The following is a 25137-nucleotide window of genomic DNA, read 5'->3' as shown; positions in this document are numbered from 1 at the left end:
TGTGATGTATATATATCATAAAAAATCAGAATTACTTACAAAACAGCCAAATATTTGCATATTTCCGTTTTTTTTTTAATGAATACGTTATTTTGTTCGGTGCGGTGGCGCAGCAGGTAGTATGTCGCAGTCACACAGCTCCAGGGGCCTGGAGGTTGTGGGTTTAATTCCCGCTCCGGGTGACTGTCTGTGAGGAGTGTGGTGTGTTCTCCCTGTGTCTGTGTGGGTTTCCTCCGGGTGACTGTCTGTGAGGAGTGTGGTGTGTTCTCCCTGTGTCTGTGTGGGTTTCCTCCGGGTGACTGTCTGTGAGGAGTGTGGTGTGTTCTCCCCGTGTCTGTGTGGGTTTCCTCCGGGTGACTGTCTGTGAGGAGTGTGGTGTGTTCTCCGTGTCTGTGTGGGTTTCCTCCGGGAGACTGTCTGTGAGGAGTGTGGTGTGTTCTCCGTGTCTGCGTGGGTTTCCTCCGGGTGACTGTCTGTGAGGTGTGTGGTGTGTTCTCCCTGTGTCTGCGTGGGTTTCCTCCGGGTGACTGTCTGTGAGGAGTGTGGTGTGTTCTTCCTGTGTCTGTGTGGGTTTCCTCCGGGTGACTGTCTGTGAGGAGTGTGGTGTGTTCTCTCTGTGTCTGCGTGGGTTTCCTCCGGGTGACTGTCTGTGAGGAGTGTGGTGTGTTCTCCCTGTGTCTGCGTGGGTTTCCTCCAGGTGACTGTCTGTGAGGAGTGTGGTGTGTTCTCCCCGTGTCCGCATGGGTTTCCTCCCACAGTCCAAAAACACACGTTAGTAGGTGGATTGGCGACTCAAAAGTGTCCGTAGGTGTGAGTGAATGTGTGTGCGTGTGTATGTTGCCCTGTGATGGACTGGCGCCCCCTCCAGGGTGTATTCCTGCCTTGTGCCCAATGATTCCAGGTAGGCTCTGGACCCACCGCGACCCTGAACTGGATAAGCACTTACATATGGTGAATGAATGAATGATTTTTTCAGTGTTTTATCATATCGTCTTCAGTATAGTTATCGCTAAAATACCCTGAAAGATTGTGATATAATTTTAGGGCTGTATCAGCCCACCCCTAGTAAGTACTGCTGTTTTAATTCTACGAAATCTAATCCGCAGTAACCTGCTGCTCCAGAAAGTCAGACGTACACAGACTGATGTTCAAACCCTTTATTACACGTCCTCTCTTCACAGTAACATTGAGGAGTTTAATCTCAAGCCTAAAAATGTTCAAACACTTCACCATTCTCTTCTCCTTTATCAGGGCCATTAGAAAGAGCAACAGGTGTCACTCTAGGTCAGATTCCTCTGGCAGAATAAAGCTATTGAGCACTGGTTCGGATGTGGCATGTTTTATTTAATGCTGCTGTTCGTCATGGACTGAGCTTTGCAAACTCCTTTGCCAGCGACCTCAAAGGCAGCCCCCTTGTAGGTGGCCACACACTGGTTGTCAGTGCGCAGGTCCGGCTGCACCTGCTCCCAGACTTTCTTTTTGGGGTTTAGCTCCTTGTCAGGCTCACCTGGAACAAAGAGCAGACAGACACAAGCATGGTTCTTTTAGTAGAACAACAGGCGCTTCTGGTTCAAGCAGAAATCCAGACAAAACCTGCCAACAAAAGGTTATGATTCAAAACCGAACTCTAAAACTGGATTATCTGGTTACAATATCAATTTTTTCCCACCGCCAGATCAGGATTTCTTGTGTTAGATGGATAGCCAATGGTGGCATGATGTATTGGTGTAATGCATGCAGGGCAAATCTGCGAGAGGACCCGACGTGTGACTCTGTCAAACTGATGTGGCGGAGGGAAAACAGGGTTGTACTACAGAACATGACATGACAAGGCATTTCTTTGCTTGTTACCCAGCTTTAACGATACCACTCCCTTCCAAGATCTGTCAACATGAATGGCAGCAATTAGACACATGTTGTTTTGATGAGTAGCTCAGACATGCTTCGCAATCTTAACACACCACTCAGCACCAATAAGTGGTGAAAGAACATGGAGTAAATTCCAACAGCTCCAACAACAGTGCTATGCAAGTTCAGCCTCGAGCCACCAGCTCTGAAAGAAACGTCTGGAAGATGATGCGGCTGGCACCGTACACACCATTTACAAAATGAACACTGCCCTTTCCAGTGTGTGAACACAGCATGACAAACTGACCACTGCTACTTGAGGAATTTAAGAGATGTTAGAAGTGTTATTAATGTTAGCGAGTACGCGTACGATCAGAAGTGGTGACATAAAGCCACCGTCCATTCGCAGCAGGTAGTGTCGCAGTCACACAGCTCCAGGGACCTGCGTGGGTTTCCTCCGGGTGACTGTCTGTGAGGAGTGTGGTGTGTTCTCCCTGTGTCTGCGTGGGTTTCCTCCGGGTGACTGTCTGTGAGGAGTGTGGTGTGTTCTCCCTGTGTCTGCCTGGGTTTCCTCCGGTTGACTGTCTGTGAGGAGTGTGGTGTGTTCTCCCTGTGTCTGCGTGGGTTTCCTCCGGGTGACTGTCTGTGAGGAGTGTGGTGTGTTCTCCCTGTGTCTGCGTGGGTTTCCTCCGGGTGACTGTCTGTGAGGAGTGTGGTGTGTTCTCCCTGTGTCTGCGCGGGTTTCCTCTGGGTGACTGTCTGTGAGGAGTGTGGTGTGTTCTCCCTGTGTCTGCGTGGGTTTCCTCCGGGTGACTGTCTGTGAGGAGTGTGGTGTGTTCTCCCTGTGTCTGCGTGGGTTTCCTCCGGGTGACTGTCTGTGAGGAGTGTGGTGTGTTCTCCCTGTGTCTGCCTGGGTTTCCTCCGGTTGACTGTCTGTGAGGAGTGTGGTGTGTTCTCCCTGTGTCTGCGTGGGTTTCCTCCGGGTGACTGTCTGTGAGGAGTGTGGTGTGTTCTCCCTGTGTCTGCGTGGGTTTCCTCCGGGTGACTGTCTGTGAGGAGTGTGGTGTGTTCTCTCTTTGTCTGCGTGGGTTTCCTCCGGGTGACTGTCTGTGAGGAGTGTGGTGTGTTCTCCCTGTGTCTGCCTGGGTTTCCTCCGGTTGACTGTCTGTGAGGAGTGTGGTGTGTTCTCCCTGTGTCTGCGTGGGTTTCCTCCGGGTGACTGTCTGTGAGGAGTGTGGTGTGTTCTCCCTGTGTCTGCGTGGGTTTCCTCCGGGTGACTGTCTGTGAGGAGTGTGGTGTGTTCTCTCTTTGTCTGCGTGGGTTTCCTCCGGGTGCTCCGGTTTCCTCCCACCGTCCAAAAACACACGTTGGTAGGTGGATTGGCGACTCAAAAGTGACCGTAGATGTGAGTGAATGTGTGTGTGTGTCTGTGTTGCCCTGTGAAGGACTGGCGCCCCCTCCAGGGTGTATTCCCGCCTTGCGCCCAATGATTCCAGGTAGGCTCTGGACCCACCGCGACCCTGAATTGGATAAGCGGTTACAGATAATGAATGAATGAAAAAGGATTTTGATGTTACTGAAAGAAACCCGTTAATGGTGGGCGTGTTAATGAGAAACCCTTTGACAAGAGCCGGTGCGTTGTTCCTGGAGCTGACGGATGTCAGGATGCCAGTTAGACACCGCTGGTGAGAATGGTGAGGGCAACAGTGGCTTTGAGAGAAGGTGACTAGGTTTGACCACTCATTCTGAAATGCCCTGCTGGAGGACTGAAAACTTCTCACGTTAAAATCAGCGTGGACTCTTTATCTAAAGGCAGTTCTGAAGGTTAGTGGGTGGTGGGAGGGTTTTTGGCATCACCTAAGGTGTATTTGATGGGTATGGGAGATACCTTTTCACGTCAATAAAAAGACAATGAAAACAAAACAAAACAGTGTGGGAACCACCGTGAGCACACGCAGCTCTGTGCATTCAGCACATTCTCTTCTCCGTCTGCTTTTCCTGATCTTCTGGATGGGCCCTGGTTTTTGTTTCATTCCAATATTCTGACATGACACCTCGTAAACGCAGAGAACAAGGAGGAAAGCGGAGAATGAAACAAACCCTGGTGTCCATTACTCTTTACAGTAAACATCCTGTTGACGGTCCCAGCCCTCATTGTCGACTTGTTTAACGACCCTGTGGTCCGAACAGCAGATGGAAAGAGGTGGCGCGCACTGCTCGCTTCGGTTCAACCTGAGCGCCGCTTCCATCCCAGTCGTAAAAACACGCCTTGCTTTTGGCTGGCTCGGGATCCCCCATAAAAGCAGCAGCTGGGGGAAAACAAGGAGTTGGAGAGGGGCAGGCAGGGAGATGAAAGCCCTGCTGAAGTGACAGGGGCTTGGTGGAGGCCATGGGATGAAGTCCCACTCCAGACCTAACCGACTCTCTGGGAAACTCCCTCTTTGGTTATTGTGTATTTAAATCAACCACACACAGTTGTGCTTTATAGACCAACAGAGGACTCACCCTCACGTTGTCACTGCTTCTCTTTCAGCTTTTTGTCCTCATGTTGCTTATTAAAATTGTTTTTTCGAAAACGGGTCTAGGAACGCAGCAGGACTACGCTGACTAAGGTGGAGTCGCCTTTTTGGAGCCAAGACTAAGTCCAATTTCAAAGCCTTCTTTGCCTGATCTGTAGTTGTAGCAATAAAACAGTTTTCACTGTTGACTCATATGCCATAGGACTGTGTCTGGCCACTTTTCTCCCTCAGGCCATGGCTGGATAAACAGAACACCATCCTATCTCCGTGATTAGGCTGTCGCTCAATTAGCAGCCACAGACCATTTAGACTATCCGTAATTAGAGCACCGGATTTATGCCATGAAGTGAACTACCTCCGTGATTACTCTCCTTCAAAGGCCTGGGGTGCCATCGGTGTTGTTTTTGGCCAAGGATGCCCGTTTCTAGACTGTCTGTCTGAGTAATTTGCTCTGGAGGGCAGGGGGACACCCACACTTTGTTTATGCACTGAATTAGTCAATTACGGTTATACTGATGAGATTTCAGTGAGGGGTGAAAAGAAAAGAGTGTCTTGAGGTATGCTTCCCGTGATGAGAACCTGGGACACGACTGAAGTAAGTCAGGAACCACTCGGTCCACATGTCTTCAGCAAAAGTGCTCAACAGTAGGCTATCTACTATTAATCAATTAGTCAGCTAGTCAAGCCAATGGTGTTTCACCTGGAAAGCCCTGGACAGTGATCCTCTCCCCTGGCACCGCCCCGCTGGGTGGGTCCAGGATTTCCACCTTGTCTGGAGAGCTGGCACACATGACCATGGCCTGGGACACCACACCCCTCATCTTTGCTGGCTTCAGGTTACACAGCAGCACTGCCATGCGGTTTTGCATCTGTGGACGCAACAAAGACAAAAATTAGACTAAGGTCTAATGCACATTTCACACCTGAAGCAGAGCATCTGAACTACTGCGTGACTCTCGTTATTTCACATCAGACAACACACGTCTGTCACCAGGTGAAAGCACTTTTCTATGATTACATTGTTCAGGGTTTACAATATTTAACATAGCTGTTTAACATGTTTATTGGACTGGATTGTTGAATCCCATACTGTTTTCATACTGTTTCTCCATAAACACAGACCCGTGTGACTGGTGTAAAAAGCTTCATTAATATAGCAGCATGTTGCACATGGTGTGTTGCTGTATGTATACGGCGTCTGATGTCCCGGAGGAAACCCACGCGGAGTGTGGTGTGTTCTCTGTGTCCGCGTGGGTTTCCTCCGGGTGACTGTCTGTGAGGAGTGTGGTGTGTTCTCCCTGTGTCTGCGCGGGTTTCTTCCGGGTGACTGTCTGTGAAGAGTGTGATGTGTTCTCCCTGTGTCTGTGTGGGTTTCCTCCGGGTGACTGTCTGTGAGGAGTGTGGTGTGTTCTCCCTGTGTCTGCGTGGGTTTCCTCCAGGTGACTGTCTGTGAGGAGTGTGGTGTGTTCTCCCTGTGTCTGTGTGGGTTTCCTCCGGGTGACTGTCTGTGAAGAGTGTGGTGTGTTCTCCCTGTGTCTGCGTGGGTTTCCTCCCACGATCCAAAAACACAAGTTGGTAGGTGGATTGGAGACTCAAAAAGTGTCCGTAGGTGTGACTGTGTGAGTGAATGTGTGTGTGTTGCGCCCAGTGATTCCAGGTAGGCTCTGGACCCACCGTGACCCTGAACTGGATAAGGGTTACAGATAATGAATGAATAATACTACTTCAATTTGATAATAGTGTTTGTGATCGTTTTATAAAGCTTTACTCTGACGACATAAATGTTCAAAAGCTCCTTTCCCAAAAGAATCATAATCATGAGAATCATTTAAGAATCATTTTTGTGCTCAGGCCCCATTAGGAAAAGCAGCCTTGTTCTTCTCTCAACAACCTTCATCAGTTTAACTGTAGTTTATATGTAATATATCTGCAGCAAAAACAAATCCAGCTTGTGTCCAGTCATTGCTGTAGAAATGGCACGTCAGGAACTGAGCAAAGCGCACAATGCAGAATGGATCTCTGTTCTCAAACATAATTCAATAGAACGGTAACTTCTTAATGAACTGAGAGGAAAAGCTAAAGAGCTTAAGGCAAATAAAGGAGACAGGTTTTATGAGTGTTATTAAGATTACAGTCCAACTGCTAGTCCCTTAGTCCCTTAAACAAACCATAAACTCGAGGCACTGTAGACCAGGGCACAAAACACATTACTGAGAGCTTAGTGGAATAAGAGCAGACTGAACCATGACAGCAGAGTAGACCACGGTGGCACAGACCATTTATTAGGTTTATTACATCTAATAAAACTGAAATAACCCCCTCTAACTTTTCGGACGTTTAGCGCCCCCTGACTCCGGCATCAAAACCCGGCATTCATTTTTCTGAAAAACAAACATCTCCTGCAGTGATGATGTATTGCAGCACTCGATGATTTTCATATCGTTCTCCAAAATAAACATCTGCAAATAAAATGATGTGGAATCAATGCTTTGTGCAGGAAAAAAAATTGATTAAAGTTAGATTTTGCAGGCCTTTCTTCTCAAAGCAAGTTTAGGGGGTTTTGGGGGGGGGGGTGTTTGCATGATCACTAGAGGTCAGCCAGACAGAAAGGCAATGAGGCATCCATGTATGGCTTTATGGGGAATATAACTGTGTTCAAATGTGTGTTTAACTCCTACATCAACAGTGCTAACATGGGACTCAAACGCCTCAGCACCCGCACCTCAATCCTCTCAGCTGTTTACATCACCTATAACAATAGTTTGGAAAACTAGAAAAATACTTTTTTTTGGCAAATTTCCGCTTCAGTGGAATGCTGAAGCTAAACCTGTCCAAGATTTCCCCAAATTATGTAGGTAACCGCTGAATACTACATGTGTTTTGATGTAAAGAGAGGAGGGGCATCAAAACTAATGAGTTAATAACATGTTCACATGACAACATTCATTCATTATCTGTAACCCTTATCCAGTTCAGGGTCGCGGTGGGTCCAGAGCCTACCTAGAATCATTGGGTGCAAGGCGGGAATACACCCTGGAGGGGGCGCCAGTCCTTCACAGGGCAACACACTCACACCTACGGACACTTTTGAGTCGCCAATCCACCTACCAACGTGTGTTTTTGGACCGTGGGAGGAAACCGGAGCACCCAGAGGAAATCCACGCAGACACAGGGAGAACACACCACACTCCTCACAGAGAGTCACCTGGAGGAAACCCATGCAGACACAGGGAGAACACACCACACTCCTCACAGACAGTCACCCGGAGGAAACCCACGCAGACACAGAGAGAACACACCACACTCCTCACAGACAGTCACCCGGAGGAAACCCACGCAGACACAGGGAGAACACACCATACTCCTCACAGACAGTCACCCGGAGGAAACCCATGCAGACACAGGGAGAACACACCATACTCCTCACAGACAGTCACCCGGAGGAAACCCACTCAGACACAGGGAGAACACACCACACTCCTCACAGACAGTCACCCGGAGGAAACTCACACAGACACAGGGAGAACACACCACACTCCTCACAGACAGTCACCCGGAGGAAACCCACGCAGACACAGAGAGAACACACCACACTCCTCACAGACAGTCACCCGGAGGAAACCCACGCAGACACAGGGAGAACACACCATACTCCTCACAGACAGTCACCCAGAGGAAACCCACGCAGACACAGGGAGAACACACCACACTCCTCACAGACAGTCACCCGGAGGAAACCCACGCAGACACAGGGAGAACACACCACACTCCTCAAAGACAGTCACCCGGAGGAAACCCACGCAGACACAGGGAGAACACACCACACTCCTCACAGACAGTCACCCGGGGGAAACCCACACAGACACATTTCTTTTGATGGGAATGTACTGAACGGTTCCAAATTAGGTTTGTGATGGGGAACTGAACCGGTTCCTCGTTGGTGAAAAAGAGCTATAAGAGGCGCTCAATTGTGGGTGCATGTATGAGGAGATTCCCTCAACACTAAATCTAAAAACAGTAAAAGAAAACAAAGGGAACCATGTTCCTAAAAGGCAGGTCTAGACTTTATGCTTAAGAATTTTGATGAAGCTTATGTAGGCTTCTGATCATTACATGTAAACAACTATTCTCACATTAAGTCCTGCCTGTAGAAAGAGCTTATCTCATGCCACTACAAATCAGTGAGTATCCTTGGTCAGTGCTGGGTCAGTGTTTGTCCAGGCAGAGTTCAGTACCTGGTCTATGGGGATGTGCTTGACGAGACCGCTGACCACGGTGCGTGGTGCTGCTTCACCCACATCCACCTGCTCCACGTACAAAGAGTCTGCGTCTGGGTGCTTCTCGGCCGAGATGATGCAACCCACCCGCAGGTCCAGCCGGGAAACGTCCACCTTAGCGTCTTCCTGAGGTGGAGCTGCAGCCTTCTTCTCCTGCTTCTCACCTGCGTTCCGAGAGGAAGAGGCTACCTCAATCACTGTACATTTCACAGATGTTTATACTACATGTAAAGAATTCCCGAAAGCAAACATTGACTAAGGTTTCAGAAACTATTTTTCAAACTAGCCCTAAAAATAGAGGTGATCAAAAATGACCGAACCCTGTAAACAATTAGCCATTGATTCAACGTTGAAATAACGTAATGACTGCCGTCTAATCAACGTTCTCTTAAGGTTGAAAATGAAAGGTGAAAAGACGACTATTAGACGTATTTTGGACGTCCACTGACGTTATCGATTGGTCACCACTTGACGTTTAAAATATGTCCTTGACGGACAGACTACTTTTAGACCTGTTTTGAACGTCCAGGGACGTTCCTTATTTACTGGGGATGTTCCTCCTTCTCAGTTCTCATTTTTGCTCGGTTCTCTCATTTCTCCACTCTAATCATGTCTGTTTTTTTGCAGTTTGACCTCACCTTTGTGGTCACATAAATACACAGGTCTGGTACAGTGATTGGAGACACTCATATGAAGGGGTGGTTAAGTTCTAAAGTCTCCACACCTGGCATTAGAGGTGGAGTAATATCAGAAAGGTTATTTTTAACCACATTTTTGAACTTGAAGGCAGCCCACAAAAAACAGACTGGTAGGCTCCATGAATGTGCACTTGTACTGAACAGATTCCTTAAAGAGGGTGAAATTTGAGTAAGTGGCAATATTTACAAGGCATTGATATTAATATTTAAGCTGACACTGCCTTTATATTCTAGATTTTACAGCAGTACACACTAGGGGCTTTTTAAAATCTCTCTCTCTTTGCTTCAACCAAACTTATTTTTAGCAGCACTCCAATGGCCCCGCGAGACTACTCAATATATTCAACGATTCACACATGGAAACTATGCAGACACCATCGTCTCGGTCCTGATCCCACCGCTCGTCCCACCCCAGAGCGAAAGCAAAATCACCAACAACAACAACCACGGCGTTGCACTTCGCTCTAATCACTCCAAGCTCTCAGAACAGTACATTATTTTTCCACCAGCCCCAGACCCCAGACTCATGGCAGGGGACAAAGCTGCCTTTAAGTCTTCAGTCCCCTTTTAACAGATCCCTGAACAATATCCACAGTAATCCCTCGCTACTTCGCAGGTTTTTTCAAGGGGGGCTTATGGCCGCTATATCACATAAAAATATCATTTTTTATGGTGTGTAAATTAAAACTATTTTTTTTATTTATTTACGTGTATTAGACTAGACCTGTAGGTGACAAAATATATCATTTACAAGTATTTCTTACGTACAGTACATGTATTGTTCATGTCCACATCCGAGTGAAATTTACTGACGCTAAATCACAGCTTAGGAATGACTCTATTAAAGAAACTGGTAGGATATCACATGTAGTTCCAGCTGAAAAACATTATAAAATGACTGTTTAATGCAAAGGGCGGGTTGTTAACAGCAACAGGGAGGGTTTTAAAAGTCCAAATACTCGTTAAATACATAACAAAATATGTTTCCTCTACTTCGCGGAAATTCGTTTTTTGTGGGTGGTCTTGGAACGCATCCCCCACGAAAAACGAGGGATTACTGTATATATATATATATATATATATATATATATATATATATATATATATACACACATACACACACACACACCCCAACGTCCACAAGAGAGAATAACACAATAACACAGGGCTAGGCAATTAATCAAAAATTAATCGAAATCAACATTCAGAACGTCTAATCGACATAAACTTGTCTATATCGATTATATTTATTCTGTTATGTCCCCACTGTGTGTTCAGGTACTGCCCTTTTAAAACCATGTTACCAGGCTGTAGTCACGTGCAACATGGTGGAGAACCTAAGACGACCAAGCGACACAGCGTCTGTGGTTTGGACGTGCTGTGTTTTGACTTTAATTAAGAAGACACTGAACAAAAAGAAGTCAAATGTAAACGCTGAGAAAAAACAGTTTCCGCGACCAAAGCACAATCACACACCAAATATAAACAGTGCTCAGAAAACAAGCGAGGAACAGGCTCCCAGTGACAGTAGAAAAATAATCCAGCTTTAAAACTGGAGCATATTTACAGCACAAGCCTCGTCACTGAACTACGAGTCAAAAATACAAAAACAAAATAAACGTTTATTAATCGTAACCGTGGTAAAATGAACGATTAATCGTGATATTGATTCGCGCTCATATCGCCCCGCACTAGTTGAAACATATACAAAAAGTAGTCCCGTATTAAAATACACCACAAATATAAATGTTATGACTTATTTTACAGATTTGTGCAATACATCCAATCCATTTATTCATCCATCTTCTGTAACTGATTCATCCTGATCAGGGTGGAGCCTACCAGTCCATCTCAGATTATAAAACACCCACCTAGTCACACACACACACACCCATGGACAGTTTGACACAGCCAGTCCACCTGCGGTGGGTGTAGGGGGAACACAGCACCCTCCTTACAGATGGTGACCAGAGGCAGGGATAGAACCTAGGACCCCAAGGCCCTGCAACTGTTGAGCCACCGTGTTATATGACATCATTTATAATAACAACTAATACAGCAACTTTACCCACCCCCTGTAAAAGTATAGTTCCATCACTTTACCTCAGCTATCATTTATGATTTATCTGATTATTTATGAAATACTTTTTTTAAATGTAGTGAGATTCACTCTAACAAAGCCCAGTTGTTGTTGTGCATTGTTAGCAGGAGGGACAGCTCTATCACCGATGATATAATAAGCTTTATGTGGCAAATGGGTGCCTGCGGTGTTCTCTACAGGTGTGAGTCAGACCGTCGTGTTCAACCCAACATCATATTCATCAGCGCTGACGGAATGGAGGCATACTGGATATTTATAGCCCAGTGTTTAGCATCTGGATCAGTGGAATTCCAGCTTCACAAACACACTCACGCACACAGACAGACAAGAACCATCCATCGGGTCATTTGTCTTCCAAACTAGCCTTTCATAAATAACGCGGAGTTTGTTTGCGATCTGCATTGGGGTGGGTCATTTGAACAGATGGGTCCTGGAAATGTGTGATTTATGTTGAGAATTATCTTCACACTAAACACTCATCTGTGGATTGGGGTCGACAGCTCTGTTACAAAGTGCAGTCAGAAAATCAACACCATCTTGAACGCATGGTTATCTGTGGAAGTCCTGCTTTGAGTTTTTTTTGAGACCCCACGCTGAGAAGCGCTGACGTGACACAAACAATCGGCTTGCGGTTTCAGCTTTTGTCAACACCTCCGGCCTACACTACCGTCGCTCTGTGAAGATCCCAGGATGCTCTAAGCGCAATGAATAATGAGCTTTCTATTGGTTAATAGTGGATAGCTCCTACTCCACAGTCGAAAGAATCCATCCTTCATGTATGTGACGTCATCAGAATGGCCATTGAAAGGAGAGAGATTCTCCGCTCAGCAAATGAACACAGTTCTGGGGTCTTATGGAAATATCCGTGATATGCGTTGATCAAAATACCACAAGGATCAAACTCCAAAGCAGCGTCTTCCACCTGTCTAAACAGCCTTGTTCTTTAAATGATAGTGAGCCACTCGGATGCACAGCAGTGAGAAGCAATTTTACCCGTTTTAGCTCAGTTCTCTTTTTTTCTTTGTTCTACTTTTCACTGGTTTTACTCAGTACTTTTATTTCTCTGCCCATGTTGTGTTAATGTTGCACTTTTTAACCTCATATTTGTGCTCTCACATAAACATGGGTCCAGCACTGTGATTGGAGAGACTCTGACAAGGGGGTGGGACAGCTCTAAAGTCTCTGAACTTGACGCCAGAAGGGAAGGAAAGTTTAAACGGCCCATCTTTTTGGATTTAGGCAGCGGACAGTAACTGACCGGATGGTCTTGTTCCACAGTTATGGCTTTGTAGGAGCTCCAGATCCACAAATGAATATGAACAAGTGAAATTGTCATAATATGTCCCCTTTTAGCTCAAGTTATGTATCAGGAGATATTTCTGAGGTGATCAGGCAAAAAATCCAAACGGGAGGTAAATTACGAAAAGAAGCAGAAAATAAAACCAAGTTCTAGGACTGAACTTTGAACTTTGGGGGCGTGGAAATGAATCGCAAAGGTTTCTTGAAAAGCTTGACAAAGTACAGTGGAACCTCGGTTAACGACGACAATCCGTTCCACAAAGTTGGTTGTAATCCGAAATGTTCGCTATCCGAAATTAATTTTCCGATAACAATTAAAGGAAATAGAAATAATTGGTTCCCAGCCCCCGTCGACTCGCTAATATATAAGTGTTAAAGGTTATATAGGTATGTTTTTTTAAAGAGAACAGTTATAATACAGTTCATAAAGAGTCAAATTCCCCATGCCATATTCAGCCTCAATATCCGATACACACATGCCCCGTTCAAACTTGGAAATAATTTCCTTTTTTAATTCAATTGTTGGTCGCTGCCTTTTTACCACAGGTGCCCTGCTACAAGTATCACTCTTAACCTTCTTTGGAGCCATGATTGAGGGCTAAATAAAGCACTTGAAATCACAAACGAAGTAACACAGAAGGAAGCAGAACGATAACGCGATAACGAACCGAGCGCAACTGTGTCTCGAGCGCGAATAATGCTTGGTTTGAGATGAACGGACGCGCGGGGCTGATGCCATCTGTACGCAACCCGAAATGTTGTTCTCTAACCGGTACAAATTTGTATTAAAATTTTTGGTCGTAACCCAATTTGTTCACTAACCTATGCGTTCGCTAACTGAGGTTCCACTGTATCTTACTTCCGTTAGGGTCAGGCTGAGTTGGAGAGTGATTCAACTCTGTACTGCAAGCTCCGGGAGCTCCAGAAGGGTGCATAATCCCCAGTCGGTGAGCTCAGGCAGCTCTAGTAGGGAGCTAGTTCTGGGAAATCCAGGGGGGTGCTTAGACCTTGCGCCAAAGCTAGTCCTCTAGTGAGGACACTTAACCCTACATCACCTCCGGCTGTGTTACTAACACATACCACCACACTGCTTGGAAACACTGCGATGGTATGATAGTACGATGACATGATACGGATAGCAAAAGAGTGCTTCTGATTGGTCTAAACTGGCTACAGCTCAATTAGGATCAAATTCCCTCAAACCCTTTCAATGATAATTTAGATTTTCATTAAAAATACTAATTCATAACTCAATTTTGAAAAAAACGTGGAATGAAAATGTCATAAAACAATGTTTGAAGACACCATTCTCACCTTTCTTCTCTGCTTTAACCTTCTTCTTGGCCTCGTTGCTGGCCGGGGGGCTTTTAGTGGTGGGGGCAGGGGCCGCCGGTGCTGAAGGCTCTGGCGCGGAGGGTTTGGAGACACACTGAACGCTGGAGTCGGCTGAGGGCATGGCCACCTCTCTCACTGTGAACACACACACAATCTTTATTAGAACCACACAAATCTTGCTCTCTCAAAGGTTTTGTCTAGATTCTATCCACAATAAAATGATCATTCCTGAGGTCACAAATCGCAGCTATCGTTTTACACAGAGAAGCAGTCCAATGGCCTGTTTAACGGAGGATTAAGCAAGTTTACAGATGTTTCCAGAGGTTGTATTTCTTTTCTAAAATTTCTAACCGACTGGAACTCCATTGTCATTCATGGCACAGACCCCTGCTTTAGAAGCAATTAGATCTAACCCTGAGCAGAAGCGGAAGGTGTGCGAATGCAATCACAACGTTCAGCACCTGCACCTTTTGGATTCTAGTCACAGACCGTAGTTAATTACGCCTTGAAACTTCGCCACCAACCCACGAGGCCCTGCTTCAGGTCCGGCGCCAACGCTTCGGCAACGAATTATGAAAATGTAACTTGATGGATCTTTGTTGTGCGCTTAATGGAATTCAGAGGCATAACTCAGCTAAATGACAGAGGGAGAGATTATTTATACACGTTATTTATACATGCTGTGGGAAGACCGGGCCCCCAATCCAAACGACTTTAATGGGAATAGGCCACAGGGCCCCATGTGAACAGGAGGGGAAGAGGGAGGAAAACAATCCCTTCGGCTGAGACAGATAGGCCAAACCAAGAGAGTCCACTGTTGTGCAACCGTCTGATTGCGCTGCATGGGTCAGGGCTTCCTGAGAATGCTAAACACTGCTGATGTAGGGCAGGCTGTATTCTTTGTTAATTACAATAATTCCATGTTTATTGAAGTTAAATACAGGCTTGTGTTCGCGGTATGCGTTAACCGGGCGTTTGCTGGAGAGAATTTGAATCAGGCACCGCTCGAGGAAGTCTACAGTGAGTCAACTCGTCTGCTTTCTTAGAAATGACGAATAAAGAGCACTGCAATAAAGAGCGCCTGATCTGATGAAGCCTTTTAAAATTTCCACTTGATCTCTGATTAGGCGTTTACGCTCCTACAAACCGATGGAAAGAAATGTAAAACAAACACCAAGAGAAGGAAGAAAATGGAAAAGTGTAATCCAGTGTTATTTAGACACGTTCCGCGATGACGGCGTCCAACAATAACAAGGGAAAAGGTGAGCTTTTTTGGAGAACGTTAAATGGCCTATTCGTACTAGTCCTCCACATTTCCCACCTCAACACTCTGGAAAGCATTACTTAAGTGTTGGTGATGGGACGGCTGTACGTTCTCGTGTTAATACGTTGCAGAGACCTTGAGTCCCAGCGGCTCGATGCGTCAGTCACAATCCTGGCGTCCGGCTCCGTTTATTAAGCTCTGTGTCAGGGATTCTCCTGAAGCTGAATTTTCCCATCATTTCAGAGTACAGCTGCAGCTACTATTATTTGTAATTGATTGGCATACAGACTTATTGGGTTTAACTCATCTGTTATGTCCTCAGTTCATCTGCCACATCATTGAAGTCCCCCTCTGGTCTTGTCTCCAATTGTCAGAATTCGTTTATAAAGTTATTTCCAAGATAAAAAATATCTATTTTTATTTTAATACTTTAAAAGTGGCTTAGAAATAAGTGTAACGCAACTTGAAAGCCCCGCCATTCCTGTTGACGAGATTGGTTCTTTAGTTTTATGATGTAAGAACCTTTGGCTGTCTGAATCTGCCTGTTTGAGACGGTCTTTGTAACACTTCAGTATCAATGCAGAAAAGCTCAGCCATGGAACTGTCTGCTAATGTTGTGCTGATACGTCTTCTAGTGTATAAACAACACCACACTGGCCTGTGAACAGGTTAAACACTTCATTTCCACAGCTCCAGGGGCCTGGAGGTTGTGGGTTCGATTCCCGCTCCGGGTGACTGTCTGTGAGGAGTGTGGTGTGTTCTCTCTGTGTCTGCGTGGGTTTCCTCCGGGTGACTGTCTGTGAGGAGTGTGGTGTGTTCTCGCTGTGTCTGCGTGGGTTTCCTCCGGGTGACTGTCTGTGAGGAGTGTGGTGTGTTCTCGCTGTGTCTGCGTGGGTTTCCTCCAGGAGCTCCGGTTTCCTCCTACAGTCCAAAACACACGTCGGTAGGTGGATTGGCGACTCAAAAGTGTCCGTAGGTGTGAGTGTGTGAGTGAATGTGTGTGTGTGTGTGTGTGTTGCCCTGTGAAGGACTGGCGCCCCCTCCAGGGTGTATTCCTGCCTTGCGCCCAATGATTCCAGGTAGGCTCTGGACCCACCGCGACCCTGAACTGGATAAGGGTTACAGATAATGAACGAATGAATGTTTGTGACACGTGATCTACATTTGGTGCAGTGAAATAACTTCTAAATCGCCACCTATGTTTCCTTTAGTGTACTGCAATCTGTCAAAACAACAGAGGAAATCGTTTGAATAATACAGATCATTTATATTATTATCTCTTTTTTTTACATAGATGGGATTATAAAATATCCTTGAATTGTTGTGTACATTTGCTTATAAGATGTGAGTTGCAGGTAACTAATATAAGAACAGCTAATACGAGCTTGTAACATCATTCCGTACGAAGCAGAACAGAGGCGTAAACGTCTACTCCATAGACTCACCCATTCTACTGATCCAGAGTTGGTTCTTTCTAATGGTGTAACAGCTCACAAAACTCGGTTCCGATCAGATCATGGGTTTTGAGTCATGGATCGTATTATTTTTTTGGATCATAGTTGGAAAGTTTTGAAGTAAGCGTCAAAGTAAAGGTGAGAATGAGCAGAACCCTACGTTCTGGCAAGTTCTGGTTCACGTACAGTACATTTTGTTTATCTGTGAACTGTTACGCCACCAACAACACAATCTCATTTCCCTACAGCTGTAGGGACATATTCTAGATGCAACTGCCATGAATGTGAAAGGACAGACTGTACCCAGTCTGGATCATACTCTACCTCCTCTCCTCCTTTCCTTCTCAAGGAGTTGCCTCTTCAGATCCTCGATATCCTTCTTCAGCTTGGCATTCTCCACCATCAGCTTCTTCTCTTCTCTGATAGAGGCCTGCACAACTTCATGTGGTGGGAACATGAAAAGTCTGTTATTAACCCTCAGTGTCAGCAAGAGGGACACATGCTTGTGAATTTCAACTCAAGCTGCGGCTGTGATGTAACGCTTCGTGTATCCCCGGGCCGTGCCGATGCGTTTGCATATGGCTCAGACAGCCAACACCCCCACACTTACTGGCTTTCTCCTTCAGCAGCTGGACCTGCTGCTTGAGGTACTCGATGATCTGGTCAGCCTCTGCTGCCCTCTGCTCCAGTCTCGCGAGTGTGGGTGTGTGGCCTGACATCTTGAAGAAGGAGTGCACCAGGAGCCTGAAAAACAAGCCAACGTCGCAGATCAAACTCAGCGGAAACTCTTAGTCACTTGTAAAGACGTCTTTAAAAGCAAACTCGGTAGACCCTGGAAGACACTCGAGCCGCATTTGGGAATATGTAGTGATTCAAGCATAGAGAATCTGTGAGGCAAAGCTGCGGTGTTTTGGCAAAAGACTAAACTGCTCTTCAACTTGACATCTAGACTCAAACGTTGCCAAAGCTCATTGTTTTGTCCCCATCCCCTACGCCATGGAGAGGCTTTTACATGTAATGACCTGCACACCACAGCTGTCCAAACACTGGATCAGCTCCTCTCCAAATAACACACACACGCTGTGTGCATCTCCAAGGAAAATGTACCATTGTTGCATTTTAAATATTTGGTTTTGAAATAAGCTTTAACGTGTTTTTTTATTAAAAATGAATATTTGATGGTAACTGTTGCATAGTTTAAAATGATCTACTATGTTTACATCACCATCTTAAACTGTCGAAACCAAAAGTCTATTCCTACTTTTGGATACTTTTTTTTTATTTATACAGTGGAACCTCTACTAACGAACGCCTCTACTAACAAACTTTCCAAGATACGAACCAGGCGTTTGAATATTTTTTGCCTCCACCAACGAACCATGACTCTAGAAACGAACCCGAGGCTCCGCCGAGCCGGCGGCTGGAAATGGCCACTGACCCCAATAGACGAGTCTCCCAGCGCCCCCAGACCTGAGTGAGCTTTTAAGATTAGAAAATTGTAGCTTTAGCAATTTAGCATTAGTGTAAATAGCAGACATCGAAATTTGTGCTAAGTTAAGCCGTATCTACGCTTCGTCTCCCCACGTTCACCCGCCTACTCTCCGTTATTCCACCCCCACCCCCCATACAGCCCCCACCCCCCATACACCCCCACCCCCCTCCCGTCATACAGCCAGTGCCTGTGTTACTCCTCCAGCCAGTCGTCACGTCTTCAAGGTAGCGATGTATAACCACTTACAACTTTATTATTTCTTTTTTATTACTGTTTCCACTGTATTTTTTATTTTCAGTAACGCTACATGTATTTTTTTACTAATTTGAGAGTGTTGTAAACATATATCAGTGCAAAAAGGGGGACTTCCGGGTGGGGGCTGGAACGCATTAAATGCTTTTCTGTTATTTTAAATTGGAAAAAATTGACTCGAGAAACGAACTTTTCCACTTACGAACCGGGTCACGGAACGGATCAAGTTTGTAGGTAGAGGTTTCACTGTATTTACTTTTATTATCCCCAAAACAGGACAAATGGATGCACATCCTTTGCAGCACTTTGTCCTTCATGGAACTCATAACGATTGAGCGATACGGCCTTAAAATAATATCACAGTATTTCCGGGTGTTTTGGCATTAACGATATTCTTCGTGACATGACGAAATATTTTTGCTAATTTCAAGAGCACACTATTGCAAACAAATTAATGTTATTTTAACACTAATTATATTAAATGACATATATTGTATATATATTAATATTACATTGTTTTATTTAAAAGCTTTATTTTACTATGTAATGTAACAGTAACTGTTTCAAACATTCAGAAGAAGTGACAAAAAAAAACTAAACATTTACTCATTTTGTAAACAACATTAAAATCTTGTCTGTGAATATAACCAGCAAACGTAAACAATTATACAAAAAGCTTTGTACGTCAAAGCTTCACAGTAAATAACAAAACAAATACAGAATATTCTTCTAACGATTTTACCATAGTTTATTGTACATCTGATATTTTGTAACTAAGCCACCACCACACGACTGAAGTCACTGCCCTTTTTTAGCATCAAATTCCTCCACCTCAGAGCCACTTTCCACCGTACGTCCCGCTGCAGAAACGATTCTTGTAAAGAACATATGCCATATTATGTGTAACTGCATGACATCATCATGTAAACAAGTCAGACAACCACTATTATGACTAAACTGATGTTTGTTTTATTGTTTTAAAAATGATACGATACGTCACGGCCCTAGAGACCAGTCAATTCTTCTCACTTGCCGTTTTCAAACTACTTTCCACTGTCATTTTTTAACAAAAAAACAAACAAACCAGGTTCCTGCAGTCTCTTGTCCTCCCTCTGTTTTTTGGTCACACAAACACAAAGTAAAGCACTGGCTCGTCTCTCTACACAGCACTAATACATGTGAGGTTCTGAAAGTCTTCTCAGTTTCAAATGGACCACAGAACAATACGGTGCTTGTCAAACCTCGTGAGGTCGTCTTAGAAGCAACGCGGACATGACATGTTGTGCTAGAACTCACCTCCAGAAAAACAGGAATCAGGGCATTTTAACAAAGCACAGGAAAGGAGAAGAAAATGGCTTAACACATAGTACAGGGTGGTGCTGGAAAACAACAGCTGGCGAGGGATGAAAACAAAGTCACTCGGACGAGGAAATTAGAAACACGAAAAGCTGGAGTTGATAATATCACGGATCAAAGTCTCTTGGTTTTTTTTTGGAGCCCTTGAATCGATTTAACTGGGCCTGCGGTGGAAGAATTTACGAGCGCCATGATAGCACTGTTTTCATTTGCATAACCCCTGAAATCGGGCTTCGGGGTTGCGCCGGAGCCTCTCGCTGCTGGCTCTAAAAACCTCAAACCTCTCGGCTCTGCTGCGAAGCCCTGCAGGGGTCACCTCCTCCCACTTCGACCAACGGGAAAGTCACAACATTACAGTTAGCAGGACTGCTATCGCAGCCAAGCGTCTGCAAACCTGAAACCAAGCCATGTGTGGCTCTTTGGCAGGCGGGGTCTGAGAAAAGCCATCTTGGCCTTTGAAGATGTTCTAACCAGAGCTGCGTTTCGCTAAAGTGGAACTCATGGGGTACAGGAGCCTGAACAGCTTGTGCTGATCTGGCAGACAGTAGCTGTACAGGGTGCGTGTATGTGGGGAAGGGTAATGCTAGATTGGATGCAGGACGAAACAACATTTTGTGTGAATAATGACAGTTGCAGTATGACTGTTTACTTGGGCTCTGGAGGTAATGCCTAAGCCATTATCCTTTACTGGATTATGGAAATGGAACATTGATTTTTTGTTATGGTTTTAATAAAACAAGACTCATTGCAATTACAACCATGGATTGCCAACGGGAGCCCCTCTGACCCTGTTTGAAAGCGAAGAATTCAGACCAAATGGTTTTTCCGTATTGTCCCTCTGGAGTTCTTCGAGTGGTGGAAACCACTGGGGCATATGAAAGAGGGCAACTTTGTGGATTGTGGGCGCTGTGTGAGGTTTCAGATCAGTAACATGGCTTTCCTTTACCACCAACTTGGTGGTATCGTGTGAACAGCCATCGAGGCACGACAGAACATGCCACTCTCTACAACTGCTGTGACCAGTTACAGTCGCCACGATGAAGGCCCTGGATCAAACGCTCGCCTGCCAAGCCCAATGAAAACAGTATGGTGTACAGCTGGCACTGGGGATATGGATGCTTTACAGTGAAATATGTCATCAAAGAGGAGAAGGTGCAGACTTATGACACAGCAGTGCTGACGGAGAACTTTGAAAGGTGAATCACCAGTTTTATTCGCAAACACTGCAGAGTTTTTGAGCACTTACATCAGGCAGAAGCAGCAATACAGATTCTGAAAAACAGAATTAGGGCCCTATGGGATCTACTCTATTTTTTCCCATTTATTTTTTAAATATTTTGGATTTTTATGTTTTAAAACTTTCTTCTAATAACGACAATTAACAAACAATGGAAAAAGCATATTAGTATTCATTGGAATTGCTGCTAGAATTAAGCAATAGCAAAACATTAATTTATTCATTCATTATCTGTAACCCTTATCCAGTTCAGGGTCGCGGTGGGTCCAGAGCCTACCTGGAATCATTGGGCGCAAGGCAGGAATACACCCTGAAGGGGGCGCCAGTCCTTCACAGGGCAACAAACATTCACACATTCACACCTACGGACACTTTTGAGTCGCCAATCCACCTACCAACGTGTGTTTTTGGACTGTGGGAGGAAACTGGAGCACCCGGAGGAAACCCACGCAGACACAGGGAGAACACACCACACTCCTCACAGACAGTCACCAGGAGGAAACCCACGCAGACACAGGGAGAACACACCACACTCCTCACAGACAGTCACCAGGAGGAAACCCATGCAGACACAGGGAGAACACAGTACACTCCTCACAGACAGTCACCCGGAGGAAACCCACGCAGACACAGAGAGAACACACCACACTCCTCACAGTCACCCGGAGGAAACCCACACAGACACAGGGAGAACACAACACACTCTTCACAGGCAGTCACCCGGAGGAAACCCACACAGACACAGGGAGAACACAGTACACTCCTCACAGACAGTCACCCGGAGGAAACCCACACAGACACAGGGAGAACACACTACACTCCTCACAGACAGTCACCCAGAGGAAACCCACGCAGACACAGGGAGAACACACCACACTCTTCACAGGCAGTCACCCGGAGGAAACCCACACAGACACAGGGAGAACACAGTACACTCCTCACAGACAGTCACCTGGAGGAAACCCACACAGACACAGGGAGAACACACTACACTTCTCACAGACAGTCACCCGGAGGAAACCCACAACACACTCCTCACAGACAGTCACCTGGAGGAAACCCACACAGACACAGGGAGAACACACAACACTGGAGCTGTCCCTGTAGCTGTGTGACTGTGACACTACCTGCTGCACCACCGTGCCGCCCGAATAGCAAAACAATCTACATTTTTTACTATTTAATGAAATATTTCTCCACTGCGTGTATGCCAATCATTATCTAGGATTGACAAATGTTACTAGACACCAGTAAACACTGTAAGGATTTAATATTCAGCCACTGTTTGACTGAGGTCTGCAGCCGACAGAAATCTAAGGGTCCTACAGCCTCTAGCACAGGAGTCATAGACTGTATACTACAAGTGCACAGATATATGAGCTTTGGGTTGATTATAAACACATTTGCTGATAATCATTTTGTCCAATGTCAAGCAATTTCTCATCTCTCCCAATATGACTGTGATAAACTGGACCTATTGTCTCAGCCTCAGTCACCCTGCTCATCTCACCAGCTAATCAGCTGAGGGGTTGTGAGCGGGGCAAATGCTCAGCTGTGCTGGGTTATGACCCACACTCAGCGATGCCATATAGAATCACACAACATGCTCAGAAACCTGAGACACGTCTTTCAGTTGGCTATAACACTGATCCAAATCCAATGGCTGACTGATAGTATTCATAAGAAATCTGCTGTTTTGATGGTTATTATTATAATGAGCATTCTAAGTTATAATGAGCACTGCAGCAACATGAAACACAGGAGAGGGTGCTTCCAACTATAAGCAAGGAGCAACAAAGTCAAATCAAATCTCACTTTAAACTCAATCTACATTGTGACTTAATAGAGACTTAATAAAGTAAACACATTATATTTCAGTCCACTTTCAATGTCTCTGTCACATCACAGCTACATTCATTCATTCATTATCTGTAACCCTTATCCAGTTCAGGGTCACGGTGGGTCCAGAGCCTACCTGGAATCATTGGGCACAAGGCAGGAATACACCCTGGAGGAGGCACCAGTCCTTCACACACACTCACACCTACGGACACTCGCCAATCCACCTACCAACATGTGTTTTTGGACTGTGGGAGGAAACCCACGCGGACACAGGGAGAACACACCACACTCCTCACAGACAGTCACCCGGAGCGGGACTCGAACCCACAACCTCCAGGCCCCTGGAGCTGTGTGACTGCGACACTACCTGCTGTTTAAAGTCATTAAGAGTGATTCTGTCTAGATTGCTTTTGGAAAGAGAGACAATACACTGCAGCCAATTAGAAAACAGCTAATCTGAATAATGGTCTTAAAGGCACAGTAACAAAACCAACCTGTGTACTTATAAAGTGAAAGCACCCATTAAAATCAAACTGCTTTTTTGTATATAAACCTATGTATGCACATAAGTGAGGTTCGGAGGAATAAAATACAAATATATAGATAGATATAGATATATATATAAACAATGTAAATACTGATGTTTATAAATACATTGATTTGGTGGTTATTATCAGGATATTACACTATTATGCTACATGCACTAAGCCGCTTTTTCTGGATAAACCATGATCAGTTATTAACAACACACTTATTCTTTTAAAAACTATTTACCAGGATCTCTCGCTTTGCCATAAAACATAAGCCCAAAGTTGAGAACTGTTCAGTGGGGATATCCATCAATTATTCAAAATATGTTCATATAGTACTTCTTTAAAACTGTCGTCACAAAGCAGCTTTACAGACTTGGTGTCAACAGATAATTATCTGTTTTTAACTGATTGAAATATGTTCAGATGTGGACTAAATTCTGCAAAATTCACCCGTTTGGAATTAGAAAATTCAGCAATTTAAAATGTAAGTAGATTGTCTGGTTTGGTTCACAGTGGTGCAGCCAAAACAATCTGATTTGTATTGGCTGTAAATTCAGAAATAATTTATTATTTGTTAATAAGCAAATCGCTGTTGGATATCGGTGATAACAAGTGTTCAGATGTGGACTAAACTTACAGTAAATATATATAATATTTAGTATTTATGTTTTACTAGTCTAAATTAAGCACATGGTCACACTAATAATTTTCAGTCTCCTCTTGATAGTGGAATTATCCTGGAATTATACAATTATTTATTTTTTTTATTTCCTAAGGCACTGAGATTAATAAAACCACGCTTGTTCCTTCAAAACTAATGTCTCTTATTTCTTTATACGTCACACCAGCTGTACAGCGAACACAATTACGTTGTGGCAACGTTGAAATTAAATTCCTCAGAAGGTTGTGACAACGTTGTCTTGATAACTTTCTGGGAGGTTGTCACAACGTTGTCACAACCCTCTGAGGAATTTCATTTCAACATTGGGACAACGTAGTGACAACCAAAAAGACAACGTTGTGGGCACCAAAAAAAAATACGTTGTCACAACGTAACCGTGTTTAAGGAACCAAGGTCATTGATAGTAATTAACAATATCACTAGTTAAGTCTGTCATTATGCTACAGTGTAGTTATTAGGGTACTGATATAAATGTGATTGAAGTAATAATAAAACATAATAAAAGTCTTCATTCCCTTACGGAAGCCAGAGTAACTTCAGTTGTATTTAAGGTGGAATGGAAGATGTGTACGACTTGTGTTTGTTTATTCTGAAAACAAAGTGAAAGTGAAACGCGGACCGTGGGCATTTAAGCCGCGTGCTGACGGTCCAAAATAGTACTAAAGAGGTTTATTACAGACAAAGCTTGAGACGGATCTTTGAATTCCCAGTGGAGATCGCTCAGATAAATCCGAGGAACCAGAGCAGCAAGGAACACAGTGCTGATTCAAGCGTTAGCGCTATGGAATACGACCTCATATAAACAGTCCAATAAGATTAAACACGCGATATAAAGTTGTTTAAAGTCACAGACACAGAATCACTCACATGAACAGCGGCTCCGGGGACAACACGCTCTCGGAGGAGGCGAGGGCACGGAGGGAGCGCCGGGTGATGGCGTACTGGTCA

At 44.8% G+C, this 25137-nt stretch overlaps 1 protein-coding gene across 1 annotated transcript; it reads right to left on the bottom strand.

Moving 5' to 3' along the window:
* Positions 1 to 1152: 1152 nt before the first annotated feature.
* aimp1a (aminoacyl tRNA synthetase complex interacting multifunctional protein 1a) lies at positions 1153 to 25137 on the bottom strand. Its single transcript, XM_066679413.1, has 7 exons — positions 25057 to 25137; positions 17406 to 17539; positions 17120 to 17233; positions 14057 to 14212; positions 8603 to 8808; positions 5068 to 5236; positions 1153 to 1507 (listed from the first exon to the last, which is right to left on the bottom strand). Coding segments are annotated over exons 1-7 (948 nt in total). The 5' UTR covers positions 25059 to 25137; the 3' UTR covers positions 1153 to 1340.

This window comes from Hoplias malabaricus, chromosome 8 (genome assembly GCF_029633855.1).
Source record: "Hoplias malabaricus isolate fHopMal1 chromosome 8, fHopMal1.hap1, whole genome shotgun sequence".
Classification (NCBI taxonomy): Eukaryota; Metazoa; Chordata; class Actinopteri; order Characiformes; family Erythrinidae; genus Hoplias; species Hoplias malabaricus.
This window is presented reverse-complemented; position numbering and strand designations above follow the sequence as displayed.

Excerpts from the sequence above, each read along its gene's own strand:
- aimp1a (XM_066679413.1), bottom strand. Across the intron at positions 17,234-17,405 it reads GCTGCTGAAGGAGAAAGCCA|TTGTGCAGGCCTCTATCAGA; the intron begins GTAAGTGTGGGG and ends CACCACATGAAG. Across the intron at positions 1,508-5,067 it reads CACTGTCCAGGGCTTTCCAG|GTGAGCCTGACAAGGAGCTA; the intron begins GTGAAACACCAT and ends TCTTTGTTCCAG.